Raw genomic sequence first — 20,655 nt, 5'->3', positions numbered from 1 at the left:
GGGCCCGGGGGCAGTAGGGGGCCCCATGAGAATCCCCTGGTACCTTTTTCATAGGCTTTTTTGAGTTTGGGCAAGGACACAGGGGCCCCATGATCCCCTATTGCCCGGGGGCCCCATGAGTTTTCAGTCTGCCCCTGCTGAGGACTGCCTTTATTATTAACTGCACAGATTGTTTTCTCTGTTTTATATACTATTATATTCAATGACAAGGTTCTTGCATCTGCATTTTTAGTGGGGTTTTTTTCAAGTACTGTTTGTGTTTGTCAAAAGATGTATTTCTTTTCTGCCCAGTGTGCCAAAAGTTATCAACATAGAAATACACTGACATAGCCCACTTAATGGGATGTAGGAGTAGCACATTTTAACATTCTTAGAAACACCAGAGGCTAAGAAATGATCCAGGTTTACAGTTCTGATTCCCCAAATACCACCTTCCCCAAACCATTTGGGTGGGGTCTGCTTTTTTAGTTATACTACAATACATTCTTTACTGCTTACTCCTGTAGTAGAATAATTAAAGTACTTTTATTCAAGTACATTACTAAGTCATAATCTTCAAAAATCAGCATTAGCCTTGCTTGCCTCCACCCTCTGTAAAAATGCATAATATTTAATCACACCATAACTTATCTTAGTATTTTATATGCTTGTATATTTTTTTTAGAAGTGGGAGTGTGCCTTTTTTATAATGTATGAGTAAAACATGTTGCGGTAGCATGTATAAGAGTGAATATCTCTCCTAAAGCTTCAAAAGTTGTTCTGACAAGCAGGATGTGCATACAGAATTCACAGTTCATAAAATATGGTCTGTAGCAAATATATTATGCTTTTGGGTATTTTTTTTCACTTGGATGATGAGTCTCCAATATAAAAGAAATATAGTGCTCCTGGCAACCAATCAGATTCCATTTTGTACTGGTCTAAATTAGTAAATGAACTGTGACTGGTTGTAGTGGCTCGGTGGCCGTCAAAGATACATTTTTGTATTCTTTATTGAATAAGGCTCTAATACATCTATGTCTCCATACCATTTTTCTGGGGTTCAGTTTTGTTCATTGTAAACTGTTTTTAGTGAACTTGAAATAAAGGGAAAGGGCACAGACACCTTAAAGTGAATGTATAGCCAAACCTATTTTATTTCGTTTGTTTTGTTTTGGATAGAGTAGGTAAAGATCCGATTGCCCTCTAATTAGAACTAGTGATCATTGTCATCAAGACAGAAAATTATTTGAAATCCAAACGTTTACAGTTGTCGCCAGAAGATGAGGTGAAGGTAAAATTTTATAATATGAGGAGAAACCAAAACAATCTAGTAAGCGGAGATCCACCTGAAGAAAAAAAAATAAAAGTCAGCAGCTACAAAAGGTGTAGCTGCTGACTTTTAAAATACAGACACTTACCACCTGTCCCTCGGTCCAGCGGTGTCCTCACCACCGCTGGTTTCATCGGCCGTCTTCTCTCCCTGGCGCCGGCATCTTCAGTGTGGGCACCTGGCTGTGAAAGCTTGCGGCTTCACAGCCGGGTGCCCACTGCACATGCACGAGAAGCGCTGTGCTTTTTGAATGGTTCCGTAGTCTTATGGGACCTGTCACAAGTCCCAGAAAGCTACGGGGAGGGAGAGGGGAGGACAACTTCTGCCTCTGATCGCCTAGGCGATCCCAGCGGAAGTGGGATCGGGTACATGTCAAATTCGGGTACCCGCTCCCCAAATCGGGGGACAAGGCATTAAAGCGTAACTTCCCCTTTTGGGTGGAGCTCCGCTTTAAATGATCAAATCAGGCATCCCTTGTACTACGCGATTTATAATAGATCATACAATCAAATTATATAAGGTATGGCCTGCCTTAGAGGGAAATTCATCTTCAGCTCGCCATATACTGTATTTTTGTTTTCAGCCAGCGGTGATGGAGAACTCTCAAAACCCCCTCCCCCAGACTCTTGTCCATTGAAAAGCAGATGTCAGTATCCACTTTCTACTTTGAATAGGGCCCTAAATGTCAAGACTTGGGTTAAATCATCTCTGCTAATGTAACCCGTTGAAATGTTATTACTTGCAATACATTAAAATGGACATTAGATGGTGATGGATTACCATTCAGGGTCACTCACATGGACAGAACAGCCCTCTGGAACTTGTATGTTGTATAGCAGGACTCCACTGGTGAGTAGGCCAGTCAGGGACTACTTTTCCCAAGAGAGGTAGTGTGAGGGCTGATGCATATAGATATCAAAGCCCGGGAGATTAGCCAGGAGAGTGCGGGGAGAGACTGAAGGAGAAGGAAGTATGCTGATGACTGAAGTGCTGAAGTAGGCTGCAGAGCAAGGGTTGGAGAAAGAGGAAGAACGGAAAGGGTCACGTGAAAACTGACAATTTGCCACCTCAGCTATCTACCTACACGTAGCTGTGAACATTACATATGATTGCCTCAGTTTGAAGCTTAGTTCTCACAGCTACCATTGTCCAGATACATCTACATTGCAGTTTGCTGTACAAGCTGACTGCAGGACATACAGTTGAAGGCCAGGATACAGCAGTGCCAACTGAAATAACGTTTCCATTTTTCAGCAAAGCAGGATTCCCATTACTGTTAACTTTTGCCTTTGATGTACAAAGGGAGCTGTCTTTGCTGATAGACATTCATGCCAATTGTTGCTATTTATCACTTGAAATCTGCCCATGTTGAGTGCTTTAAAGGGCCCTAATTCTCTACCATTAAGAGGAAAGGTGTTAAACCTCCTTTATTCCTTCTATCTTTGTGTTACCATCTCAAGGAACTATATTATACACCTCAACCCAACTCAACTTCATACTAACTGGGCCCTAACGGGCATACGGAAGACACTGTAGTGTTCTTAAAGGGACAGTGCTCAATTTCAAATGAGACTTCTCTTTCCTTCACATCTAATCCTTGTCATCTAGTTCTGAGGACCCACATTGAGCTTACCTGTTACTTGATAGTTGTTTCTGCTCACTCGTGATTCAGCAGTCCCCTCAAATTGTAGGCAGTGTATTATTTCTGAAAGCAGTCCTGCTATTATTGTTACTTTACTGTGAATGTTGTTACTTTTGCTCACAACTGCCAAGAGTGATTATATTTGCTTTGTATATCAGTGTAATTTTGTTCTTTTTTACGAAGTCACCTTTAATTCCAATATAAACTTCATATTGGTTTATCCTAACTTGTGTGTGAGTCCATTTTACAGGTTCAAATTGTCAGGGAACCAAAACATCACTAAGCAACCCTTAAGGGGGTAGTGCTACACTAAAATAGCTGATCAGATTCTAGGCAGAGCTGTTAATTGACTTATTTAATTTTAATTATCTCTGACCCACTGTATTGAAAGAAAAATGGTTGGGAAGTGGATGTGCAGTTATGGACCAGATTTATAAACAGTGGTTCTAAAAACACATATTGTTGGCCAGTGAGCCTGTTAATGGATGCGATCTGAGCTTTGTGGGATAGTTTTTCTTTAACCCTTTTTACATTGGAGTGTCTAATTCCTAAAAGTGGGTCATTTGGGTGTGTTTGTACCATCCTGGAATTTTTATAATAAAATAAAAACCCTGTGATTATTAAATACCACCAAAAGAAACCTCTGCAGTATCTTTCCAAAACGATTTAAATCATTCCAAAATGATTTAAAATTTAATTGGGTTCAGTGTGGTATGACCAAGTGAGTCAGTCACAACACTGAATCTGGAAAATGGCCTGGTGATGAAGGGGTATATACAGGATGGTGTTCAAGTGCTTGCTGTAACCTGCATTAAGAGCAAAATGTAGACTAATATAAGTGTTGCTGTAAAATATAGTGGTGTTACATATTCATAAATGTGAACACCTGATATAAACCATATTGTGACCAAATGTAATATCTAAAACTCAAAGTGCTTAGTATATAAATTACTGCAACATCCAAATAAACAATATGTAAACATAAAAAAGTTTAAACTGCTCAATAAATTGGTGCAGAATTCAGACACAGTCCAAATCCCTTGTGAAAATTTATGCTTAAGAAGTGCTCCCCATGTGGACCCTTTAACTGCCCTCTTGGGTACTCTGCATGCTGGTCGGATGCTGTTTTTCCAGCATGCCTATTTGCTAGAAAATGGTCATGAGACTAGGTTCTGTAGAATAAACAGCTGTGCGCACGGACTGAAAGTTGGCTAGTTCCTGCTGAACCGGTCAATTTCCGGCCTGTGTGTACAAGGCTTTACAAATACTGCTAGCTTCAGGCTGTTTATAATGGTCTGTTCAAGGACACATGCACTTGGGTGCCTGTGGATGTATAATGCAAAATTTGTGTGTATTTTCCCACCACCTGCCACATGTGCTACATACAACTGCCCCTTAAACATGAAAGGCTGTATGCGACTGTATATCTGACTATATGTCAGATGCGCTCAACTCCACACAGATGTAAAACCCCAAAGCAAAATGTGTAGAGAAAATACTTGCCTTTTCCACACGGTACTCCCTAGCTGGCCAGATGAGCAAGGCGTCCCTCACTCGCTAACTCTAGTGTGGATTGTTGGGATGTCAGGGCCATAAGGGTGGCAATGCTCATGCAAATCAATAATAGTATACACACAGTTGTATTAAATAAGGTAAAACTAGTGATTGATTCTGATTTTAAGCCCCCCCACTACACATATTCTGCCTGCTGATAAATAGCCTCTTGGATTGAAAAAAAAAACACTGACAGGGCTATTAACAAAGTAACAGTGTATTATATATTAGAAATTCAAACAAACCAATAATTCCAAGTGGTCATTTTAGTTTCATGTTTTTTGTCTGCCTATTTATCATTTGCAAAAATTAGCCTGCCATAAACAGGCACAGGTCTCGCCATGAATGACAGGAGGGAAGGCATTTGCTCACTTTTATTCCAAGACCCGCAATGACAGTCCACCCAGAATCAGCCTCATGAATGCAATGTGTGTGTGGTGACAATCTCTTTGCTTCACTAAAAAAAATGAGTAGTGGGTGCTTACTGACACGGAGGCTTTCTAGTAATATGGAAAATATACATGTGCTTAACTAGTTCTTTTCTTACGCATAATCATTGCTTCAATCTGTCCCATTGCTTAAAAAGTTCAGACCCTGTATGACCACTATAATTCATGCCAATATGCTGAGATGTTGATGTTTTTTAGCTTCTCCCTCCTCACGTGGTTTTCTGGCTTTGCCTTCTGTTCAGAACATAGCACAATAGGAAACTCCAGCATATCCTTAGAGACCTGGTTAAAAGGTGAATTGGACTAAATCCTAAAGACAAACTAAAGGGGACATTGAGAGCAGCAAACTGATGAGATAGAAACCTGAGGAATGAATAGACCACAAGGCTGCAGCCCAAGGAAAGAAGAATCTGTTCTTTATTGTAACAAGGGCAGTTGTACAATAACATCTAATAGTTTCACCTGATAGCATTGTGAACAGATTCCACAGCTGATGTCTCCTGCAATCCTCCCAGAACTTCTCAGTTATATGGAAATTGATGCAAATGGCCTACTCAGGACTTTAAAGCTTTATTTTTCTGTCAGAACTTCCTAAACTTGTCCTTGAGATGCACAGTAGGGGATGCCCTCTGAATCTCCTCAGTAGGACACAGGTTAAATAAATCTACTTGGTAAACTCTGTTGTTTTTAAAAATAAGGCTGCAGTGGTTATACACTATATAAATAAGCCCATTAAACAAGGATTCTTAGTGAAAATAATGAGCTGCGGTCACCATTTTCTACCAACCTCTTCCAGTGACCCAGCTTTGCTTTCTTCCCGTATTTGACAGTCTCCCTCCAATGCTCCTCCTTTTGTCAGCAGCTACAAATTCTTTGATATACAGTACAAGTGTCTTTAAAATGTGTCTAGGTCAGTGTGATATAATCCACAGGACAACTAAGCACGTGTCTAGGGCCCAAAGAATGTCCAGGAGGTTCAACTACAACCGTCATGTGCCTGAAATAAACCAAGGTGGTAGAGCAATTATTCAAAGCTCTGCACCAGGCTCTGTACAGAAAATGCAAATTGGCCAACTTTTCATGCTAAAATTTGGTGGACTACACAACATAGTTGAGGAGCAGGGTAGGTGTTCTTTAGGCCTGATACACTTCCTGTCCTAAAGGTGTCCTAAGGTGACAATGTTGCTTCTCCAAAGATAAAGTCCAGTGTCTCCCTAGGACAGAAAATGTATTATTGATGGGATCAGCAGGAGAAATGAAAACAGCCTGAGCTAAAGAAAATGTATGCAGTCACCATATCTAAAGGACTGGTAAGCTGCAATGTATACAATTAGTGTTCTTTAGTTTAAATACACTTAGAAACACTAATGCACAGCAACATTGATCTCAGATTTTAACTTATTGATCATCTGAGTAATCATCTTGTTTACACTTGTTTTGCTCTCTGAAGAGCAATCTGAGTTTAGAAAACTCTTCAGAGAGCATTTGACAGATGGGAAGTAGTTGTTGTATCACCTCATCACTGCCTGTTGTACGCCCCATAAATGCTGAACTATTGCACAATAACCACATGCATTGTGCTTAGTTGCGGGGCAGTTTTAGTATGGTCCCCTTCACTTGAATGGGTTGCAGGGTAACTGTATAATTCCTGCTGCGACTACAAAACATCGGCATGTGTACACCCCCAGTCTTTGCCTTCCCAGCTAAAGGGGGAGATGTTGAAGGGCAGTAAAAATGCAGCTCAAGCATGGGGTTTTATCGCGCCCCCAGAGAGTCTTGTTTTTTTTTCTGTATTGTCGCGGTTTTCTCATTTCTCCAGCAAACTCTTATTGTTATCATGGTTTTTGGAAGTCCCCACAATAAATTAGGAAAAAGAAAACAACGGGTAAGGGAGGGAAGGGATGGCATGGACTTTATTACTGTCCCCTCTATCTTTTACCAAACTAATGTTTCGGCCACTATTCAGTTGACACAAACAACCGTAAATAGGATGCTATCAAACACCTCTCTTTGGACTACAGAACCCTGCTCCTCTATTTTATGGAAAGATGAGGTTTATATAGTATTATCCCGCTTCTGTTGTTCTGATATACTCTAGAGCCATGTTTCTTAAGTAATGGGTTGCGAACCAAAAGTGGGTCATGACCAGTAGCAGACTGGGTCACGGGGCAAGTGCCCCCAAGGTCTCTCTAATGCTCCAATAAAATGTCTGGTGCCCTGACAACATAGCTTAATAACAACCGCCAGCGGTACTAATTTAAATGTTAAGACGGCCAGGACCACAACTATTGGCTTTAGTATTTATATTATTGCGGCCAGCTGGTCCCATTAACCGCTTAAGGCCCTCCCACAGTACATTTACTGCTTCCGGGTCGGGCCCTCTGCGCAAAATCACACACATATATATATATATATATATATATATATATATATATATATACGTGATTTTGCATTTCCTGGTAGGGGGTGCGCACCTGTCATACCCGCGCCGCCGATCATGGCCCTGGGTGTCAATCACCGGGTCCCTCCTCCCTGTCAGTTTGAGCACAGCCATCCCAATCCGTGTTCTTACAGTAAAGCACACACCCCCGCCCCCTAGTAAAACACTCCCATCACGCAGTTAACCCTTTGATCGCCCCTAAATGTTAACCCTTTCCTGCCCAGTGCCATTAGTATAGTGTCCATGCTTTTTTTTTAGCACTGATCACTGTATTGGTGTCACTGAGGGTGTCAGTGACACCAAGTCAGTTCCCCCCCCAGTGTCAGAATGTCTGCTGCAGTCCTGCTATAAGTCGTTGATCGCCGCCATAAGTCGCTGATCGCCACCATTATTAGTATAAAAAAAAATTCCAGTATCTATACTTCCATTTGTAAATGCTATAACTTTCATGTAAACCAATTATTTACACATATTGGGAATTTTTTTTTTAGCAAAGACATGTCGTAGAATACATTTTGGCCTAAATTTATGCCAAAATTTGATTTTTAAATTTTTTTACTGGACATATTTAATAGCAAAAAGTCCAAAATATTGTTTTTTTTTCTCAAAATTGTCAGTTTTTCTTCATTAAACCTCCATTGCTAGTATAGTGTCTGACTGGATCAATATCTTTGATCAGATCAGCACCATACCAGCATTCACATTAGTATAGAGTAAAAAAAAACACAGCATTAGCGGGATCAGCCCCAGAGCTTACCCCCCCCCCCTCTTCTTCCCCAGCAAATGCAGTGTCAGTAGGTCACTGTCACTTGATACATTGCACACAAAACCGCAGTGTTCGCAGAATCAGGCCTGATCTCTGTTAGCACTTGCCATCAAATTTTGATGATTCTCATATGCAGCAGAGTGCCAAATGTATAAGACCTGTGAGAGGGCAACAGGCTATACATATAAGTTTCGGATTTAGGAGGGCAAAGATAGTCACGTGGAGCCCCCCGGATTCCCAGACTACATGGGGAGTAGTGGCAAGATAGTTTGGGACTTGGTGTCATCCTTTTTCCATATGGGGTACCACTTATACATGGACAATTTTTATTCAAGCGTGCCACTACTTAGACATTTGTACAATTTTGGAATTGACGCATGTGGCACCGTGCAACCTAATGTGTGCCCACCATTAGAAGTGGATGGATGCAGGGCGGTATATTCTAATGGTGGGCATACCACACACTTGTTCTGGCAGAGATTTCTTTTTTTTTCATTCAGTCCACAGGCTGCATACAAAAAAAAGAACATAGCATATATACCCAACAAGGACCAGCAACGTACTGGTACATCACTGGAGTTTGAATGGTTATACCAGGATCATGCCTACAGCTGCGGGCATCATCCTGGTATCGTTTTTTTCAACCAACGATCAGCTTGCATGTAAATGCAATCCTAGTGGCTAATTAGCTGTAGGAGTGCTTTTACAAGCTGCCTTCCACGGCCTTCTCGGGCAGTCCCGTGCCATCGGGGGAACCTGAGAATGCAGCTGGTGTTTCCGCCAGCGGACCATAGAGCTGATTGGAGACCAGAACGGTGCCAATCATCTCTATAGTCTAAAAAATCAGAAGCTACGAGCATTTCATCACTTCAGTTTCACAGGATATAAACAGCACCATTTGTAAATTGGGAAAGCATCTGATCACACCGATCTTGGTGAGATTAGATAATGTAAGGGCAGAGGAGATATCTAGAGTCTGATAGACCCCAGATTTCTCAAAAAAGAATATATGACAATGCCCATTGAAGTTATAGGGGATACAGCTGTACCTCTGTTTACAAACGCCTCGGTTAACGTAATTTTTGGTTTACAAATGAAAATAATGCCTCGGTTTACAAATTGTTTTCGCAATACGAAGTGTATGTTGGTGCTGATTTTTTAATGCAATTGCTGGTTTTTTTTTTCTTCACTATAGCTCACACAATTAGCTGTCAACAAAGGAAACTTTTTGTTTCTTTTAAGAAACTAAAAGGACACATTGTTTCTTTTAACTCCGGGAAATAAACTAAAAGGAAACTTTCTTTCTTTTAGCTGGTTGCAAGTGACAGCTGAATCTCTGAGCTATATTAAAGGAAAAAAAAAAGTGGTAATTACATTTAAAAACCGGCACCATAATAAATAAATAAAAAACGGCGTGGGATCCCCCCTCCCATCCATACCAAGCCCTTCGGGTCTGGTATGAATTTTGAGGGGAACTCCCATGCCACAATTTAAAAAGAAATGGCGTGGGGGTCTCTCCCAAAATCCATACCAGAACCTTAACCGAGTATGCAGCCCGGCAGGTCAGGAAAGGGGGGGGGGGGGGAGCAAGCTCCCCCCCCTCGTGAACCATACCAGGCCACATGCCCTCAACATGGGGGGGTGCTTTGGGGCAGGGGGCCCCCCAAAGCACCTTGTCCCCATGTTGATGGTGACAAGGGCCTCTTCCCCACAACCCTGGCCAATGGTTGTGGGGGTCTGCGGGCAGGGGACTTACCGGAATCTGGAAGCCCCCCCCATGCAAATGAGTATGGGGTACATGGTCCCGCTACTCATTCACAAAAAAACAAAAAGTGTAGTGTGAAAAAAGACAGGACACAGTCTTTGACAAGTCTTTTTTTTAAAAGAAAAAAATAAAAGAATGTCCCCCGCAGTAGATCCAACGTCAATCACGATGTCTGCTGCTGCCACCAACCCGAAAAAAAAAAACAAAAGTTTTTGGAAAATGAAGACAGAAAACAAAAACATTTTTTCCTTTTTTTTTTTTTTTTTTTTTTTTAGATTTCAAAACCTTGTGAGAAAAAAATGAGATCTGTAAAATACTCACTATGCCTCTTTAAATTCCTTGGGGTGTCTACTTTCCAAAAAGGGGTCATTTGGGGGAGTTTGGTGCTATCCTGGCATTTCAGGGCCTCCGAAACTGTGATGGGTAGTGTGGAAGTGAAATGAGGAAGTTACGCACCTTCAGGCTTTCAAAGTGGTCATTGGATTTCAAGCTCCTGTATGTGGCTAGGCTCCCAAAAACTCTCACACATATGGTATCCCCGTACTTGGTAGAAGTAGCAGAATGTATTTTGGGGTGTAATTCCACATATACTTATGGCTTGTGTGAGAAATATATCATTTAAATTATAACTTTGTGTAAAAAAAAAATAAAATGTTTTGTCATTTTCCAAAAACTCGTGAAAAAAAAATAAAACTTCCATGGACTCAATCATGCCTCTCAGCAGATAGCTTTGGATGTCTACTTTCCAAAAAGGGGTCATTTGGGGGTGTTTGTACTGTCCTGGTATTTTAGAAATGTGATGGGCAGTTAGAAAGTAAAAGCTGTGTAAATGCCATTATCTATACCAGTGATGGCGAACCTTTTTGAGCCCGAGTGCCCAAACTGCAACCCAAAACCAACTTATTTCTTTCAAAGTGCCAACACTGCAATGAAACCTGAATATCGAGCTTTTGGTTTAGAAAAAACAACTCGTACAGTAGTGCAAACTAATTAACAGTACAGGGATGACCAGAGACTGCGGACACAGTACAGGGATGACCAGAGACTGCGGACACAGTACAGGGATGACCAGAGACTGCGGACACAGTACAGGGATGACCAGAGACTGCGGACAGTACAGGGATGACCAGAGACTGCGGACACAGTACAGGGATGACCAGAGACTGCGGACACAGTACAGGGATGACCAGAGACTGCGGACACAGTACAGGGATGACCAGAGACTGCGGACACAGTACAGGGATGACCAGAGACTGCGGACACAGTACAGGGATGACCAGAGACTGCGGACACAGTACAGGGATGACCAGAGACTGCGGACACAGTACAGGGATGACCAGAGACTGCGGACACAGTACAGGGATGACCAGAGACTGCGGACACAGTACAGGGGATGACCAGAGACTGCGGACAGTACAGGGATGACCAGAGACTGCGGACAGTACAGGGATGACCAGAGACTGCGGACACAGTACAGGGATGACCAGAGACTGCGGACACAGTACAGGGATGACCAGAGACTGCGGACAGTACAGGGATGACCAGAGACTGCGGACACAGTACAGGGATGACCAGAGACTGCGGACACAGTACAGGGATGACCAGAGACTGCGGACACAGTACAGGAGATGACCAGAGACTGCGGACAGTACAGGGATGACCAGAGACTGCGGACACAGTACAGGGATGACCAGAGACTGCGGACACAGTACAGGGATGACCAGAGACTGCGGACACAGTACAGGGATGACCAGAGACTGCGGACACAGTACAGGGATGACCAGAGACTGCGGACAGTACAGGGATGACCAGAGACTGCGGACACAGTACAGGAGATGACCAGAGACTGCGGACACAGTACAGGAGATGACCAGAGACTGCGGACACAGTACAGGGATGACCAGAGACTGCGGACACAGTACAGGAGATGACCAGAGACTGCGGACACAGTACAGGGATGACCAGTGACTGCGGACAGTACAGGGATGACCAGAGACTGCGGACAGCACAGGGATGACCAGAGACTGCGGACAGCACAGGGATGACCAGAGACTGCGGACACAGTACAGGGATGACCAGAGACTGCGGACAGTACAGGGATGACCAGAGACTGCGGACACAGTACAGGGATGACCAGAGACTGCGGACACAGTACAGGGATGACCAGAGACTGCGGACACAGTACAGGAGATGACCAGAGACTGCGGACACAGTACAGGAGATGACCAGAGACTGCGGACACAGTACAGGAGATGACCAGAGACTACGGACACAGTACAGGAGATGACCAGAGACTGCGGACAGTACAGGAGATGACCAGAGACTGCGGACAGCACAGGGATGACCAGAGACTGCGGACAGCACAGGGATGACCAGAGACTGCGGACACAGTACAGGGATGACCAGAGACTGCGGACACAGTACAGGGATGACCAGAGACTGCGGACACAGTACAGGGATGACCAGAGACTGCGGACACAGTACAGGGATGACCAGAGACTGCGGACACAGTACAGGGATGACCAGAGACTGCGGACACAGTACAGGGATGACCAGAGACTGCGGACACAGTACAGGGATGACCAGAGACTGCGGACACAGTACAGGGATGACCAGAGACTGCGGACACAGTACAGGGATGACCAGAGACTGCGGACACAGTACAGGGATGACCAGAGACTGCGGACAGTACAGGGATGACCAGAGACTGCGGACAGTACAGGGATGACCAGAGACTGCGGACACAGTACAGGGATGACCAGAGACTGCGGACACAGTACAGGGATGACCAGAGACTGCGGACACAGTACAGGGATGACCAGAGACTGCGGACACAGTACAGGGATGACCAGAGACTGCGGACACAGTACAGGGATGACCAGAGACTGCGGACACAGTACAGGAGATGACCAGAGACTGCGGACACAGTACAGGAGATGACCAGAGACTGCGGACACAGTACAGGAGATGACCAGAGACTGCGGACACAGTACAGGAGATGACCAGAGACTGCGGACACAGTACAGGAGATGACCAGAGACTGCGGACACAGTACAGGGATGACCAGAGACTGCGGACAGTACAGGGATGACCAGAGACTGCGGACACAGTACAGGGATGACCAGAGACTGCGGACAGTACAGGGATGACCAGAGACTGCGGACACAGTACAGGAGATGACCAGAGACTGCGGACACAGTACAGGAGATGACCAGAGACTGCGGACAGTACAGGGATGACCAGAGACTGCGGACACAGTACAGGAGATGACCAGAGACTGCGGACACAGTACAGGGATGACCAGTGACTGCGGACAGTACAGGGATGACCAGAGACTGCGGACAGCACAGGGATGACCAGAGACTGCGGACAGCACAGGGATGACCAGAGACTGCGGACACAGTACAGGGATGACCAGAGACTGCGGACACAGTACAGGGATGACCAGAGACTGCGGACACAGTACAGGAGATGACCAGAGACTGCGGACAGTACAGGGGAGACCAGAGACTGCGGACAGCACAGGGATGACCAGAGACTGCGGACAGTACAGATGACTGCTGACCTTTGGGGAGGGAGGGGGAGCGGGTACCTGAATTTGACAGGTACCCGCTCTTACTTCCGCAGAGTTTTTTTTTTATCTTACCTGTTCCTCGATCCAGCCGCGCGCTGTCTTCCCGGCGTCTGTAGTGTGGGCGCTCGTCGGACAGCCGGATGCCCAGTGCGCATGCGCGAGAAGCGCTGCGCTTTGTGATTGGTCCGGCGGCTTCTGGGATCTGTCATGTGTCCCAGGTACCGCCTTACCATTCACAAAGAGCACTGCTTCTTGTGCATGCGCACTTGGGACCCGGCTGTCACGCGCACTACAGCCGGGAAGACAGCGCGCCGCTGGATTCTCCTGGCGTGCCCACAGATGAGGCTCGGCGTGCCGGCTGTGGCACGCGTGCCACGGGTTCGCCATCACTGATCTATACCATAGTTTGTAGATGCTATAACTTTCACACAAAGCAATCAATATACACTTATTGGGATTTTTTAACCAAAAACATGTAGCAGAATACATTTTGGCCTAAATTTATGACGAAATTTGAGTTTTTTGGATATTTTTTTATGACAGAAATGAGAAAATATCGTTTGTTCTCAACAAATTTTTTTTTCACAAATTTTTGTTTATAGCGGCAAAAATAAAAAGTGCACAGGTGATCAAATACCACTGAAAGAAAGCTCTATTTGTGCAAAACGCATTGACGCACTTCCGGTTCCGCCGTCCTACATCACTTCCGGTGAGTGGAACGCACGTCGGTGTGCTACGTTCCAGGGGGCCATCTTATGTATTGGAGATTCTGTAAGCTGTCATCTGCTGCTGCCTGTGGGATCTCTGTAAACTACCCTGGAGTTTGTGACAATTGTGGATTCATTTTATGGAATTAAAATGCTGGTTTTTATCTTTAAAAATGTGAGTGGCCTGGTATTTGATGATTGATTTACCCGGGTGTTGCAGTATTACGCTATGTTATTTTATTTTTTCCCTACATTACATTGAGTATCTCTGGGAAGTGAAATCTGGTGGTCCTGGATATTGGAGGAAAGCTTTCCTGTGGTGGAGTGGAGATCTGGAGGCATATTATAAGGGTCTAGGATCCCATAAATACCTAAAAGGCGTTTTTGTCACCATAATCTGGTGAGATCGGTATTTAATGGTTTGAGCACAAATTTTTGGTGGATTCACACTTCTTTGGAAAAAGGACTTTCTGAATATCCAAGGAGTTTTCTTAAATTTTTCACTTATATATTTTTTTTCAAGAATTTTGGAGTGGGACTTTATATGTTTAATATATTTTTTATTATTACTTATATAGATTTTATTCAGCACTATATCAAATTATTTTGTGCTGTTTGTGTTGATTATATAATTTTTGGTGTAGGTTTACACTTATGTACAGCAGCATTTAATTTGTTTTTATTTTAATTTTGGCGCTGGTGATTTATGTTTATATAACTTTGAGTTTACTATATATTTTTTATAGCCGAAAGTAAAAAATATTTTTTTTTGCAAAATGTTTGGTGTTTTTTTGTTTATAGCGTGAAAAATAAGGTGATCAAATACCACCAAAAGAAAGCTCTATTTGTGTGAAAAAAGGACTTAAATTTCGTTTGGGTGCAGCATTGCATGACTGCACAATTATCAGTTGAATTAGTGCAGCGCTGAATAGCAAAAAGAGGACTGTCATTAAGGGGGGTAAATCCTCAGGAGTGCAAGTGGTTAAGATGTTGCACTCACAAAGCGGTCCCACGGCCGTCACGTTCATTTCTCCATGGCAGCCCTGGGAGGAAGTGGCATATAACTACATTTCCTTCCAGCCAGTCAGCTGTGCAGGAGGGAAGAAAAGCACCATTGGATGCCAGAGAAAGACTCCACTAGGTACTTTTCCTGGGTTGTGGCTGGGAGATGGAGATCACATTTTGAAAGGAGTGAAAACCGCTAAATAAGAAATTTACTAAGGTGACCCTCTCTCAGTTCTGGTGTAGTGTCCTGACTGAATATCCCTCCATAGCAACCCATGCTATCTAAATCATCCTACCATTCAGCACAACCTATGTTTTTGAGAGTGGCTTCTCAGTTCTGGTTCAGCTGAAGACAAAAAAATAGGAACAGAATGAATTTGAACACGACCTCAGAGTTGCTTTGTTTACCATCACCCCAGACTTGAGACACTTAATACTGTTAATTTTATTGGGTTTTTACCTCCACATCACTTTCATTTTCACAAGCACAGTGATTACTACGCTATCCATTTTGGAAGGAAGCCATTTGTGTACTGTTTAAAAAGTACATATACATTGTAGAATACTGCACAAGTTATGTAAAATAAATTATAATGTTTCAGAAATTAAATTATTTTTGGGTTGCGACTTAATAACCAAGGACAAATGTACTGCTCCACAGTATGTAAATATTGTCACCCATGGACAGGAAGTATGTCATAGGCAGGATCACCAGCTGAAAATGAAGGAGAAAAAAAATATATATATAATGAAGTTACAACATCTAAGGTCTAGTAAGCTGCAATATAATCAATATTGCTTTGGGTTTGGATGCAATTTAATATGCTGCTTTAGACCTAACACATGGTGGATTGATATTTGTCTTCAAAATGCAAACAATCCATGCTGTGTTACTGAGGACCACATATGCACATTTTTCTATTCATAAAATACAATTTAGAAAAAGATGTTGTTTATCTATTTCCCCAAAACATTTCCTGTGTTTTGTTTTTTTTTTGTATAACAGTTTCTAACCCTTTTGTCTTTGCACTTTTATTGTTACTGCAGGGTTCAAGAGTTACTGTGAGCGCTATGGAGAAGGCATTCAGCGAGTACTGGCAACGTTTGGACCAGTACCAAATTTTTCTGGTGATGTTGCAGAAAAGATTGACCAGGTATGTGGATGCTGTTCATTTATATTCTCTAAATCATTTGAAGCTCAATTCTGATTTATATATATATAATTTTTTTTTTATTAAGTGTTGAATGTGGATGAGTTAAAATCTCTACTAACAATTCAAGTAAAATAGACGTGTGGCAGGAGTTCCGACAAACGCATACTGGTGCCTTGGATTTTGTTTACTTAAATTGCTGTATTTGACAATTTACTGTTTTCTATGTCCCTATTTGGAAGATTTCTCATTTTATTTTGACAGGTAACAGATTTATCAGTGAGGCTAGGTTCACACTCATGTGGTGCGGTACATTGCATGTGATTCGCCCAGGAACTGCACCGCATTCCTGTGCAAATCACATGCGAATTGTATGAGGTGCGATTTGAGCCAACATTTAGTGTGGACCCTTTTTTGGGTCCACACTAAAATCAGATTGCATGAGTATTCACACCTATGCAATCCGATTCTGCACATCGCACCGCGTTTTGCAGACCGATTTCAAGTGTTGTTAACTTAACATACATGCCCGCAGCGGTTCGCAAGAACAGGGTGCAATTCTGATGCTGTGTGGAATTCGGACAGAAAACGCTGTGAATTCTGCGCCGCATCAGTGTGAACCCAGGCTGAAGTTAAATCTCTGTGCTCCCTGTCAGTTTGATTGGTGTCAGACATAACAGAATATCAGGGGAAATCCCCCAACAAGAACACATATACACAGCTGTAGAAATACATTTTCTAATAGTGTGGGGAATGGTTAAAACCTTTGTCTCACTGTTTTTTTGCAATATGTGTTCATTTAAAGTATATGTAAACCCTCACCTTGTAAAACAACCCATTCAGTTTAACAATGAAAAACATTTGTGTATAGATATAAAAACATTATAGAAACCTTTTTCCCCTTTTTTATAAGTGATCACATTCCCTCTGTTCTCAGTTGCATATGAGCTGGAGAGGAGAAACAGCAGCACATTGATCTTCCCATTAAAAGGCTCTGCAAGGGGGGGGGGGGTTGTCAGGACAAGTGTGATCATTGGAGGAGAGCACATTGAGTTCCCATAACAGCTAAAACACTGACCACGCTGTGCTCTTCTGCCTAGTGTGGTCAGTTTTAATAAGAGATCAGGGGGACTGGCAGGAACACAAGGGATTTCACACAAACTAAGCAATACAAAGAGAACAGGATACATTTTCATACAAGTACATGGTACAGCAGGCACATATCAGGAATATGAAATGTTGGGTTTACGTGTTCTTTAAGGGGGATTTCCCCTCACTTCCTATCCAAGTGTCAAATGTTACTCAGCACAGGATAAAACAAAGACAGAAATTACAATCTAAAAGAACAATCTTAACAGACAGCATTCAGAACCTGAAACATTCTAATTCTTCCCCATTTTATGACAAACAAAAAAGTCCTTAATATAAACCTCAATTCAAAAAGTATAGATTTACTACCTTATTGAAAACATCTAAAAAATTTGCATTTTTGCTTAAGTGGTAGCCTGAAAAATATACCTTTTTTTTGTTTTGAATGCCTCCTGAAAAATAGCATTGCACTTCTGGCATGTGACCTTTTCAATAGCTGTATATCTGTAGTGAGATTATCAAAGGTATCGCTGCCTTGCGTTGCTAGTCCCACAAATTAGTTGTGGGATTTGGTGATATATCTCACTAAATCTCACTGTACCAATGGCCACCTGCACAAGCAAAGGGAAAAAAAATCAGCTGCAGGGAGTCTGAAGGCAATACCGATGACTAGCCTTTTGCCCTCTTGCTTGCCTCTTTTTAGGCACAGCCTCCACAGCACTTTGATATCCACCTATCCAATATAAAGCAAAGGGGAAATCTTCTGCAGAGACAGAGCAGGTCAGAAAATAAGTTTTTGAACTAAAAATCTAAAAAATGGCAGATGTGGTTATACTTTAAATAGGTGACAGGCCCCTTTTGAATTATTGTTAGACATACACATATAACATATAATAAAAAGCATTCTCTAGAGTCTAAACACTCTGTACAAAAAATGAACAGGGTAAGCTGTTCAAAAGCGCATCAATGTGTTAGAAAGTTGGAATTCTTGGCATGGCATAGAATTTGCACTCCCTTTGTAATGTGATGATGTAACTGACAGTCCATTGGTTGGGGATTAGTACAAACAAGAAAACAGTTGAGAAGGCATTCGAGGGGTCTTGGTAATTTCTGGACCATTGTCACTTTTGTTTTTGGTGATACTGCAGAGAAAAGTTACCGGGCGTACAATTACTGTGCCCTGTGTTCTAAAATATTTATTATCCACCTTGCATATACAGTATGTTACTAAATTCCCTATTGTGTGGAATGGGGAATCTTCTGACACAAGGTCTGCAGGTAACAGAGGCAAGTTTTAAGTAGATTTCTGACATTTGGTTATGTCTTTGAATGGGTGTCAGATCCCTTCTAAATTAATATGTTAGACATACGTATACATATATGTTGTGATTAAAAACATTCTCCAAAATCCAAACACTCCCTGCAAAAGGTGAACTGGGTGAGTGGATCTGAACTCAGTGTGCCAAGTTGGAAAGTCTGCCATGTAGTATGATTTGCATTCCCTCTGTGACTGGGGATCACTGCAGTATAGTCTGAAAGGAATTTTTTGGTTTCAGATAGTCTTTTGGGGCCGTTTTTATTATGTAGTTGACAGATCTCTCAATATGGCCAGATGGGCTACACAGAAATCTAGCAAAAGCCAGCTACAAAGCATTCATTAGAAGAGGAGTTCTGGCAACTGCTTGGAAAGGTGTGTTTATCAAGAAGGAGGCGTACTGACAACTGCACTATGGGTGTGGTTATCAAGGAGGACTAGTCCTAGCAGCTGCTTTAGAAGCTTATTTCCACTTTTGCAGTCAAAATATATGTTTGTTGTATCTTCTCATATACACAGTATGTGTACAGCCATCCAGATCACTTTTACTAAACAGTTGATTGCCATATGTAAATAAAAAAAAATGATACCGAGATCCAGGGGCGTTTTATGAAAGCATTGGGCCTGTTTGCAGGATCATAAGTTGGGCCCTCCTGTCCAAGAAAAAAGTACGGTGCTCACCGTGTGCTGTAGCAAAATGTGGGTGTGGTTTTCAATGTGCTGAATATTGCTTTGACTTAAAGGGAAGCAGCATGCAGAGGTGCAGTGGTGCATAGGTCATTAGTAAGTAAGGCAGACTTCAGAGGTCAGGAGTAAATGGCTCAGAGATCAGTAGTTAGTGATCCTGCATTAAGGAGTCAGGAGTAAATGAGGCAGGGGTCAGGAGTAAGTACTGCAGAGTTCAAAGTCAGGAGTAAAACAGGCAGAGTTCCGGGGCCAGGAGTAAGTGAGGCAGAGTTCCGGGGCCAGGAGTAAGTGAGGCAGAGTTCCGGGGCCAGGAGTAAGTGAGGCAGAGTTCCGGGGCCAGGAGTAAGTGAGGCAGAGTTCCGGGGCCAGGAGTAAGTGAGGCAGAGTTCCGGGGCCAGGAGTAAGTGAGGCAGAGTTCAGGGGTCAGGAGTAAGTGCTGCAGACTTAAGGGGTCAGGAGTTAGCCAGAGCTCAGGAGTAAGTGCAGATTTCAGGGGTCAGGAGTAAGTGCTGCAGAGTTCAGGAGTAAGTGGAGTAAGTGCTGCAGACTTCCGGGGTCAGGAGTAAGTGATGCAGACTTCCGGGGTCAGGAGTAAGTGATGCAGACTTCCGGGGTCAGGAGTAAGTGATGCAGACTTCCGGGGTCAGGAGTAAGTGATTCTAAGGTCAGTAATAAGTGACCTTCTATCCCACAGTTCAGCCCTCCACTGCACAGCTTATCTGTAGCTAGAAATCTGTATTTGGTGGAATTTTCAGACCCATGTGCCTACTGTGCACGTGATTCAGCAAGTTACACTCGTGATCTGTGATGTTTCCAGAGAAGGAGCCAAGTGGGCCACACATAACAATAATACAAATATGACACTGTTGTCTTCCGGTCCAAAAGTCAATTCTTATCAACGTTGTGAAGGGGATGCAAACTCCCTGTAAAGACCAATATGAAACCCAACAACGAAAAAAGCCTGATTAGAGCTCAACAAACCCCCAACGTTTTACTCCTAATACATGACAGAAAAATAATGAAGAAAGAGAGGATGAGGCCGCTGAAATTCAATTATAGCATTGAAATATAACATATACAATACATATACACAAACTGTTAACAACACACCATAGTGAAATTAAAAGCCCCCAACTATGTCTGTGAAATATGCAAAAATCACAGTATTCTATAAATACTTGCAAATTAAGAAGCAGAGT

The 20,655-nt window shown here is 42.8% G+C and overlaps 1 protein-coding gene across 4 annotated transcripts in view; it reads left to right on the top strand.

Annotated features, from left to right (window-relative positions):
* CRYL1 (crystallin lambda 1) overlaps positions 1 to 20,655 on the top strand; it is a 245,028-nt gene that overhangs the window by 211,748 nt on the left and 12,625 nt on the right. For all 4 annotated transcript variants that reach the window (XM_089685783.1, XM_089685785.1, XM_089685781.1 and 1 more), the window contains exon 8: positions 16,262 to 16,368. In XM_089685783.1, the coding sequence (XP_089541909.1) occupies positions 16,262 to 16,368 (107 nt within the window). The remainder of the gene's footprint in view (positions 1 to 16,261; positions 16,369 to 20,655) is intronic.

The sequence above is a fragment of the Staurois parvus genome, unplaced genomic scaffold (assembly GCF_062004578.1).
Source record: "Staurois parvus isolate SC_StPar_1 unplaced genomic scaffold, SC_StPar_1.0 ptg000387l, whole genome shotgun sequence".
Taxonomy (NCBI): Eukaryota; Metazoa; Chordata; class Amphibia; order Anura; family Ranidae; genus Staurois; species Staurois parvus.
This window is presented reverse-complemented; position numbering and strand designations above follow the sequence as displayed.